The 10,476-nt window shown below is 41.6% G+C and overlaps 1 protein-coding gene across 2 annotated transcripts; it reads right to left on the reverse strand.

The window, feature by feature from the left end:
• Positions 1-4,250: 4,250 nt before the first annotated feature.
• On the reverse strand, positions 4,251-10,172 carry LOC126387402 (H-2 class II histocompatibility antigen, A-U alpha chain-like). Of its 2 annotated transcripts, XM_050039929.1 has the most exons (5): positions 10,052-10,139; positions 9,324-9,489; positions 8,848-9,105; positions 7,906-8,184; positions 4,251-5,887 (listed from the first exon to the last, which is right to left on the reverse strand). In XM_050039929.1, the coding sequence occupies exons 1-5, from the start codon at positions 10,055-10,057 to the stop codon at positions 5,706-5,708; spliced, it is 891 nt and encodes a 296-aa protein (XP_049895886.1). In that variant the 5' UTR covers positions 10,058-10,139; the 3' UTR covers positions 4,251-5,705. The 2 variants fall into 2 exon arrangements, with proteins under 2 accessions (XP_049895886.1, XP_049895887.1); XM_050039930.1 differs by lacking the exon at positions 9,324-9,489 and having other exon boundaries at positions 10,052-10,172.
• Between the last annotated feature and the right edge of the window lie 304 nt (positions 10,173-10,476).

Genomic DNA, 10,476 nt, shown 5'->3' on the forward strand with positions numbered 1-10,476 from the left:
ATTTAGCAGTCTGTAATGATTTGGTACCGCGAACTTTAACGCCAATGCTAATGCTAGTTTGCTAACTAGTTAATTTGCTGTCGTCATTTCCGGTGAGTGCACAATGGCCGTGTTTGGTTTGAGACAACACTACCCTGTCGAAATTTGCGCACTACACCAATAAGTACATAGTGCACATAGTATACTACATGGAAGTGTGCTAACGGAAGAATGTGATTTGAGACACAGTGCAGGAGCTGCTAAATAAAACACATCAGGCTAGATAATGTGTGTGCTGGAACACAGATGAGTTAGCTAGCTAGCCAGCTAGCTGGTGTTGGTGACTAATATCATGTGAGACGAGAAAAGTAGTTAGCTAAGCAACTTTCCTGATTTGAAAAATCTTTTAAATTGATGAACACCGTGTGTGTAATTCATGGCACAACAAAAAATTATTTGTCTCTGACTGTACATATTTTTTCTGAAATAAGGTCCCATGGTGGTGATCCACCGGAAGGAGATAGACCTCACCTCTCCATGACTGTAACAGAGTATAGCAGCACTTAGCATTAAAAAAATCATCAGTTAAAGCTTCTAAACACAATCAGATATGTTCTTTATGAAGAAAAATAATATGATCTGAAATCTGGAGATATTAAAGGATAACTTCGGTATTTTACAACCTGGGCCCTATTTCCCCATGTGTATGTGTGCGTATGATTCATGGGTACCACTCGTTCTAAAATTGGTTCAGTATTGAGGCGTGAAACGAACTAAACCGGTAATGGGGGCAAATGCGTCCCGTATAAAAGTGCTTTTTTTCGCCACTGACCGGTTCAGAACGCCAGTGCTATCTCTGTAAATAGCATATGGTAGCGGCCCTGGGGCAGCAGTGAGTGTGAATGAGTGGAGTCAGCTGTCAGTCAGTGTTGGAACAGAGAGGGGGAGGGCGGCCCCGCTGGGTACTGTAAGTGAGTATGTGTGTGTGAAGTGTGTGTGTTACGCCAGAAGAGTCAGAGTTTGGGACGGAGTCTTTTACGTGCTACCCCCTGGAGTGTTACCGGAGTTTTTGGAGTGCTCAAATAAACGGGCCTTTTTCCCGAACGCAAGAACAGGATGTCGCGCAACACCCCGTACAGCTTTCATAGGCTGCCTTTGTCGGACGGCGAGATGCTGAAGTTGTGGCTAGTTGTGCTACAAATGGATGCTAACACTCCTGTCCAGACATTGCGCCTTGCAGACCATCGGGTCTGCAGTGCTCACTTCTCCCAAGATGACTACTACCAGCCGAAGAAGAGAAGACATCCAATCCCGAAACACCTCTTCCTCAAGAAAACGGCTGCCCCACGAGTAGAGAGAGCTACAGACACAGTGGAGCAAAGCTCGTGACATCACACAGGTAAGGGAAAGGCTAAGTTAGCATGCTATTTACAGAGATAGCACTGGCGATCTGAACCGGTCAGTGGCGAAAAAACACACACTTCATACACACATACTCACTTACAGTACCAAACGGGGCCGCCCTCCCCCTCTCTGCTCCAACACTGACTGACAGCTGACTCCACTCATAGCACTGGCGATCTGAACCGGTCAGTGGCGAAAAAAAGCACTTTTAATGCGCAAACTTATACGGGACGGTTGCATCCGCCTCCCTCAATACTGAACCAATTTTAGAACGAGTTGTACCCATGAATCATACGCACACATACACATGGGGAAATAGGGCCCAGGTTGAAAAATACCGAAGTTGTCCTTTAACAACAGCAGCAAGATGATATGTTCCTTTGATATTAGCATGTAGCTACATGTAGCAGTGCATGTAATGTAATGTTCCCCTGATGTTAGCATGTAGCTACATGTAGAAGCATATGTAATGTGTGTTTCGCTGATGTTAGCATGTAGCTACATGTAGCAGTGCATGTAACGTAATGTTCCCCTGATGTTAGCATGTAGCGACATGTAGCAGCATATGTAATGTGTGTTTCACTGATGTTAGCATGTAGCTACAGGTAGTAGCGTATGTAGTGTATGTTTCCCCGATGTTAGCATGTAACTACATGTAGCAGCGTATGTAATGTTTCCCTGATGTTAGCATCTACATGTAGCAGCGTATGTAATGTTTCCCTGATGTTAGCATCTACATGCAGCAGTGTATGTAATGTTTCCCTGATGTTAGCATGTAGCTGCATGTAGCAGCATATTTAATGTATGTTTCCCCTATTCAGAGACTGTTCAGAGACCCCAGTATGCAGAAATATTTAAATACACCATTCTGAAAAAAGGTAATTTTCCCTTTAACTTCACAAATCTTAAGTGCAAGTTTGGAGCATTATTTGGCCCCCTTTCTGACAAGATAGCCAACATGGTTGGTACCAATGGATCCCTCACGTCCTCTAGTTTAACCTGTGTCTGTAGCTTTAAAATTGAGGCGATACAGCAGGTTTTATTTGCTAACATTACTCTGCCTCACTCCTCACCCTCAGCTCTGCCTGTTACACCTTTTCAGACATTTGGTCATCACCTCTCTGCTCCTTTATTTTCTTGTTCTCTATGTACTCTGACTTTTCCCTTAGTGGTCCCTGATTTTTGGTGAGACACTCTGACTAAGCTCTTAAGGCTGCGGTCCCCCTCACATGTTTACATTAGCAATGCCTGCATGTTCTGTGCATCTGACCCCGCTGTCAGATGGACTGAACCATTTTGCAATACCTGCCAGGGCTGGGAGCATCAGACAGCACATTGGAATGTGATTTATTAATAAAATTACATTGATTTAGCATGTAAATACATATAACTTATATTGTCAGTGATATACATGTCAATCAATCAATCAATTCAATCAATTTTATTTATAAAGCCCGATATCACAAATCACAATTTGCCTCACAGGGCTTTACAGCATACGACATCCCTCTGTCCTTATGACCCTCGCAGCGGATAAGGAAAAACTCCCCAAAAAAACCCCTTTAACGGGGAAAAAAAACGGTAGAAACCTCAGGAAGAGCAACTGAGGAGGGATCCCTCTTCCAGGACGGACAGACGTGCAATAGATGTCGTACAGAACAGATCAGCATAATATGTATGTAATGTTTCCCTGATGTTAGCTACATGTAGCAGGGAATATAATGTAAACAGTTGCAGCAGCGTGCCTGGAGCAGATGACCATATAAAAAAAAAAAATCTGTCACCAAACTCTGGCCATGTTTTCTACGGATATCCAACATTGTAGGTCTACTTTAATTCATTGCATTAACTACTGATGAATACATAAGTAACACTAAAAGTTAAGATCCTGGTATGATTTATTAAGACTAATCTGTACAGGTCAGAACTATGTGGGTGAGGTCTGATCAGCTGTAAGAAGCTCAGTGAGAAAATAGCTTGTCAGGGCTTCAAAGATGAACTAAACTCTGCATGATAACATTATTACTGACAACAACTGTTTCACTCACTTCAGTCAAGTCGATCTGTACTTTTGAATCACTATTTATTACCTGTTTGCTGCAGAAGTGAAAAGAGCAAAAGCAGGGCATGCAGACGTTGTTGATCCATGATCAGCCTGACAAAAATAAGGAAGTGGGAGTTTAACCAATCACATCAGTGCATTGAGAAGAGTCACCTGTTGATAGGGTGAGGTTTACTTCCCAAACTGGCCATACAACTGCTGCTACAATTTTGTTTATTTAATGAGTGCTGTTACCATAGTGCTGAAGCTATGTTCATACTGTGTTCCCGTTTGTAGCGGAGGTGTGCTGAGTTTAACATTACTGTGAAAAAATCTTATTGCCTAAAATTACTTCTCCCATATTTCACACGTTTTCCTTCACTGTCACTACCTACATTTACATGCCCAAATGATTCCAGTGTTTACCCTTATTCCAAAACAAAACAATATAAGGTGTTTACATGAGTAATGACAATAAATGCTCCACTAATATTCCTGTTTTACATGCAGTTGTGCTGACTCTGATTAACTTGGCTTAAAATGACATTTATCATGTCAAAGTAAGGAAAAATGAAACAGCTCTAGCCTCTTGTCATATTGCTTCTTTGTGTCAAAATTTGATTTTTGTAAAAGTTTATCTAACGTTGGTGGACTTGTTGGACTGTGCAAACCAAGACCCCCCCTTCAATGCTATCTAAAACAAAAGTGTAATTTTCAGCACAAAAACATTTCACTTCACGTCCTGTTAATGATAGTGTGTGCGACAAATTAACATGATTTGAATAATGAATGCTGAAGTGGTCATTTTATTGGAAGTAACATTTTATTGAAGAAATGGGTGGAAATTATCTTGTCAAAGCCAAAACTAAGAACATGTATGACACTTTGAATGTCAGCAATAGAAAGAGCAATAAAATAAAAAACATAATAAAGATACAGATTTACAATAAAAGAATAAAGAGAAAAAAGATATACTAAAAGGTAAAACTAATTACTAAATGATTTACTATTTGAAAAAATCACTGTTCAAAATAGCAAAAGTGATTTAAAATCAAGTTTAAAAATCAGTTTGCAGTCATTACAGGGTGGGGCAGGCAGTGTAAAGAAGGAATGTTTTCAGCTTTGACTTAGTGTTCAGAGTCGGGGCTGTCTGTCATCATCTGGGAGGTCATTCCAGGTTTGTGCTGCATGATAACAAAATGCTGCTTCATCATGTTTTGTTCTGACTCTTGGGACGGTCAGCAGGCCGGCCCCAGATGTCCTCAGGGTCCGTGAAGGTTCATATGTCACAGGCATGTCAGAGATATATTTGGGCGCTGAGCCACAGAGTGATTTGATTTTGAAATCAATTCTCTGAGTGACAGGTAGCCAGTGTAAGGATTTTAGAACTGGAGTAGTGAGGTTGTATTTCGTAGTTTCTGTCAGGACCTGAGCAGCATTCTGAATAAGATGAAGTTGTTGCTCAGCCTTTCAAGGTCTCACTTTGACATTATTCCTCTGACTCTAGTAATGTTTTTTAAATGGTAGCAGGCAGATGACGTTACGGATTTGATGCGGCTGTGGAAATTTAATCTGAGTCCAGGATAACACCATGGTTTCTTGCGTGACTCTTAGATATAGAACTAATCAGTCTAATCTTACAGTCCTGTCATAAATCCTCCTTCATGCAGTTATAGTGTTCAGTTTGTGCTGCTGTTGAACCTAGTTGTGTTTTACTAACAGATGTTTCTATTACTCAGTTCACCCTCACTGATATAAATAGGTCTGTAAAAAATATAGATACGATATTTGTTAAACTGTGACTGTATTTCCTGCTAGCTAGCTATGACACATGTCGTTCTCTTTTTGTAGAACTCAAGCAAAATGTTAACATGTTATTTTGTCTGAAAATATAAAAGACTGGACACAAACATCAATATTCATTAATACAATAATACAATGATAATAAAATCTAACATTTTGGTTCACATTGTACAAATGAGCAGATATATGTCATTCCTGGCTAACATTTTGTTTGGATTAAAATACAACTTAGTAAACACGTATAATCACTTTCATGTGAAGGCAGACAGATCCTATAAAAATCTTCAGAACAGCAGGAAGTGATGTTGATCACCGGGTATTTGTTTTTTAGGAGAATTGGATGCTGAGCTCTGATTTCTGTTGAAGTTTTTGTTATTAACACATGAGATTATTAACATAAAACAATCATTCATAAGCACATCATACAATTTCCAGGTCAAACCTGACCTGTCTCAAAACAATACCAAAATACAGTGCATTAGCCAGTGTCAGTCTGCCCAGCAACCCTGTGGTACGCAGCCCGCCAGCAGTCTGCCAGCTGATGTTGGAGGGAGTCTTTAGTAGAAAGGATGAAGAGGATGACACCAGAAATGAGACAGATGAGTCCCAAAGACAAACAGACCCACGCTGCTGTAGAACCCACTGACCTCTCAGGCAGCACTGGTGGAGAGCAAACACTGTGATTTAGAAATGTTCAGAACAATCTCAACAATGAAACTCAACTACAGGAATGAATCATCGGGAACCTGCAGCTTCCCATAAGAACGTGAGAGACTTAGGTCCTAGGTTCTGCATTTCTGTTTTCAATTGTGTTTTACAAACCACTACATTTAGAATGTAAACCACTGTCTTTAAATGTGTGCTGGTGATTTGAACACAGAAAGATGGATGGTCATTCAAACCCTCTGTAAAATGTGCAAGTTATAGAGTGTTGGCGCACTGTCACCAAAACAACCATCATGTCCTGCAATGATGACATATTTCCCTGTTACATTCTTGTCAGGGATGCATCAGGACACATTACTGTTTATACGACAAAAGACATGTGGTGCAATGTGTCCAGACCATCTCAGCAGTGGTTTGAGTGATCGGGTCACAATGTGTCTTGGTGGTACTTACACTTGTATTTAGAGCTTTCCACTTGTGATCTGATCACCAGAGACGCATGTTAAAACCAAATGTGAACAGGGTCTGTGTGTGTAAGTCAGTGGGGTGGTGGCAGTTGATGCTTTGGTTGTAATACGAAGTAGATGGGTAGATTACTGAGGAGAAAGTGGGTATACTCTGCTATACATTCCACTGGCTGTTTAGCTGATAGGTGTGTAAACTGTAAACGGCCAGAAAAAGAGGAAGGTACACCCCATACACCCTCCACTACACCACTGGGGCCGTATTCACAAAGCTTCCTAGAGATAAGAGTTGCTCCTAGTGATGAAATTCTAAGAAAATTCTTAGACTGTGACGTTTTCTTAGAATTTTCCCTGAAAGTTAAGACTAGGTCGTTCTGAAGACAAAAGTTATTCACAGAACATCTCAGACCTTAAAAGAGCTCCTAAGGTGAAAAACTATTTTGAGCAGGGAGGAGGACTGTGAAGGGGTTTAAGAGTTTCTGAATCAGAGGAGAAAATGGTGGAGACACAAAGAGGTCAGACGAATATTCTGCAAACTCTGGATGACAGTGAGTAAATGAAATGCTACAGATTAGATGTTGCAGGAATAATATGTGTGGTTGATGTCATTAGGGATACACACACATTTTTCCAATTAACGCTGTAACGCCAGAAATATAAATGAAGCTCAGCGTAAGTTCAATCAGGAAGACCTTTCTCGTGCTCACCCTTTCACATTTTTCTCCATCCCACTCTCACTACTCCCTCTAATCAGCTGACTGGGTGTTCTCTCCTCTAGTTATCCAATCACACTTTGCCACGATCTCTCAGCCAATCGAGATGCCACTGCAAAATTTTAAATCTGCTCTCTCTTCTGCTGCTGTCAGCCATCATTGTAGGCAGAATCTTCGCACCCTCCTCCACCCCGTCACCTCCAGCCATCGTATCCAGAGTCCAGGACAAGCTCTCAAAGACTCATTCCTCTACTCATCCAGATCATCAGCACTTCTCCATCTTCCTCTCATCTCATCTTCACCACCTCTACCACCAGCGTCTAGACTCCGGGGAGGTTCCCTGTTCGACTATGGATTCATCACCCTCCTTAAATCAAACCATCTCTACGGGGTCTAATCGCCAAAGACTTTCCACATTCTTATTCATTCGTTCACATGTTAATAAATATTCTTTTACCATTAAAAACGAGTCTCTCCTGATTGAAAGATATGTGTACTACCCTGAAAATGCGAGTCCTTGCAAGAAAACAACACACCTTGAACTTTGGTTGTTGGTGCTACCAAAAGCAGTTGACAGAGGTGAAGGGAAATGCATCCAAGTACTAGCTGTGCTGTATGTTCTGTTACGTTATTACAGCTGTATAGTTGTATTTTCAGGACACTGAGTTAGTCAAAAAAGCCAAATTTCTGAATGTCTGGAAAGTGCATTTTTTAATCCATCTCTAAAAAATCTGTATACATAATAAGAAACCCAATACTACCAAAATATACGGTAGGCTACATGTCCCTGTATGTAAACTTTGGACCTCAACAGTACAGTATATTTCAATCTTACCCCATGTTTTGGTGGCAGGATGGCTCAGCGCTGCGTGCTGCACACTGCAGCCCAGCACATCATCTGTGTCTGGACTGAAAGACAGGCTGGCCAGCTGACTGAAGGTCCCGTCCCCTTCAGGGTACAGGTTACTGAGAGCCACACCTTCTGTCACCTGAACACCATTCCTGGTCCACGTGACATTGATGAAGGGGGGGTAGAAGTGACTGATGTAACAGTAGAAGATGCTCTCCTTCCCCTGCTCTGCCTCCTCCTTGGGATAGACGAGCATTGTCGGGGCTTTTAGAAAGAGAAGAACATGGTTTGTAAGGACATAATGCACTCACCGTGTATGTTCCCACATTCAGGGGCCGTATTTATCAAGAGGAGAAAATCAGCCATAAATGTGACATTTTTGATCTGATGTTAAAGGACGAAGAGTTTCTTAACTTGTGGAACTATGATCACTACGGGTATCACAACAATCCCTACAATCTTAAGGTTTTTTCAGACCGGAGGAGCTAGGAATGATAAAAGTTCTCATGCTGTGCACCAAACCCAAGTGAGTAGACATGGAGGCTCTGTACACACAACAAAAAACAACAGCTCGTAAAACAACAACAACAACAACAACAAAAACAGGGAGAAAACATGAACAAATGGACCGACAGTGAAGTCCAGGCTTTACCAAGATATGTAACATCGGAAATACAATGCAGTTTTGACTTGTCAAAGTGAAATATAGGAATCTTGGATGACTGTCTTGCATCACGTTAGCGTTCCTATTGGTGGTGCGAATGTAAACAGAAAAAAAAGGCCTTGGAGGTATTGTGTAGTTCTCAGGAGCTCCTCAGTGGGAAGTTCCACTCAGGGAGTTACCTTAACTGTTTGCTCCTAAAATCACTCTTAATGTGTTATCCAGCAGACCCACACAGGTGAAACTGAACAGTGTCCTGTCTTTACCTTTGTTTTCAATGGGACTCTTCTCGATCTGCGCAGCTTTAGCGAAATAGTATTTCCATAGTCTCTCCTTGCTAACCAGAGCCAATAGGTAAAATCCAGGTAAAAAATCTTTTTCCAGCTCCTCAAGCAGGGGTGCTGTCCAAACTGCTCGTCCATTCTCAAAGTCAGCATATGCAATCTGGTCTCCGTTCCAATGTAATTGCACCTGACCGTCACCAGACTCAGAGCAGCCATAGAACATCGTCCCTTCATAAAGTGCTGCAGCAGGAAAACACAAAAACAAAGTGTCAGTAAAGTCAACTTAGATCTTTGCTCCACACTTATATTACATACATATATACACGTGGATGGATTTCTAAAAGGGCCCACCAGGCACAGGCCCAGGGGCCCAAAGTGTCAGGGGCCCCTTGGCCTTCGCCTAAAATGTGTCACTCAAATTAACATGTATCAACCAGGACAAGACACAAAATAACCACCTTCTCTCCTCCCTCTTTCCGACTTGCGCAGGTAGGAGGGACGGAGGTGGGAAAGAGGAGTAGCTGCACCAGGCGCACGGTGTACCAAACTTGCAAAATCCGCCTGGCCACACCCAGCTGGCGAAGCGCAGGTGCGCTGCGCCTCCGCTGCGCCCGGTCTGCGAAACTAGAGGCCAAAGAGACTCACAATAACTTGAAGAAAATGAAAAGTAACTAACTCCAGACTGAAAATGACTTCTAAGAGATGAAAAACGACCACAAACAGACTCAAAACAACATAAAGAAGCTAAAAAAAACCCTCGAAATCTGTGTGTCTTGCTACATTGGAGCAGAGGTGGTGGGGCCTTTTGCATGTCTGTGCCCAGGGGCCCAGTGTCTTGTAATCCGCCCATGTCTATACAGTCAGGCACATTCACACTGAAACCGAGTGATGCAGGAAGTGTTTGACTCTGTCTTCGTTTTGACTGTTGGACCCAGGTCAACAAAAGTGAAATTTGAGCTGAAGGTGTGACTGTCAAACTAGTTACCTACCTTTGATTTAAGGCTGGTGATATATTCAGTATCTCATACTGTGTCATTCTGAATCTTATAAATACTGTGTGAAAATAGTAATGTTAAATAAAGTTAACTTTGTTGTTCTTCTGACTGCAGGATAGCACACTGGAAGTAGTGGTTTAAAGCCATGTTACACAAAGATAAGGAACAGAAACAGTCTGATGAAACTTTACCTGCATGGGCTGTGAGGAAGAAGTGACCCACAACCAGTAAAACCAGTGAGGGATCCATTTGGTCCAGTTAAGAAATGATACAGTCTGCGTCCCTACCCAGAAAATGAAACTGAACTGATTCATGAGTGTCAAGCCTGCAAAAATTAGATGTGTAACACGTCATAACTTTCAAAATAAAAGCCTTGGGAAATGATAACATCAAAACTCAGGTTTGAAAGGTTCCAAGTCAGTTTGAAAAGTGTAAAAAAAAAAGGTTTTAAAACTGGAAAACAGGATTAAGACATTTGAATGTCTAAAGGAACTCCTTCAGTCTTACAGTGTTTCCTCAGACTTTTTGCTTTGCGGACATTAAACATTGATTCATCTTCTCATCTTGTGCATAACAACCTACTATCAGATAATCATATTGATTTACTCAGTCTCAC

This window comes from Epinephelus moara, unplaced genomic scaffold (genome assembly GCF_006386435.1).
Source record: "Epinephelus moara isolate mb unplaced genomic scaffold, YSFRI_EMoa_1.0 scaffold3990, whole genome shotgun sequence".
Lineage (NCBI taxonomy): Eukaryota > Metazoa > Chordata > Actinopteri > Perciformes > Serranidae > Epinephelus > Epinephelus moara.

Coding starts and splice junctions, on each gene's coding strand:
- LOC126387402 (XM_050039929.1), bottom strand. Junction 9,106..9,323: donor GGAAAGAGGGAGGAGAGAAG/GTGGTTATTTTG, acceptor TTCCTGCTGCAG/CACTTTATGAAGGGACGATG. Junction 8,185..8,847: donor GAGTCCCATTGAAAACAAAG/GTAAAGACAGGA, acceptor TCTTTCTAAAAG/CCCCGACAATGCTCGTCTAT.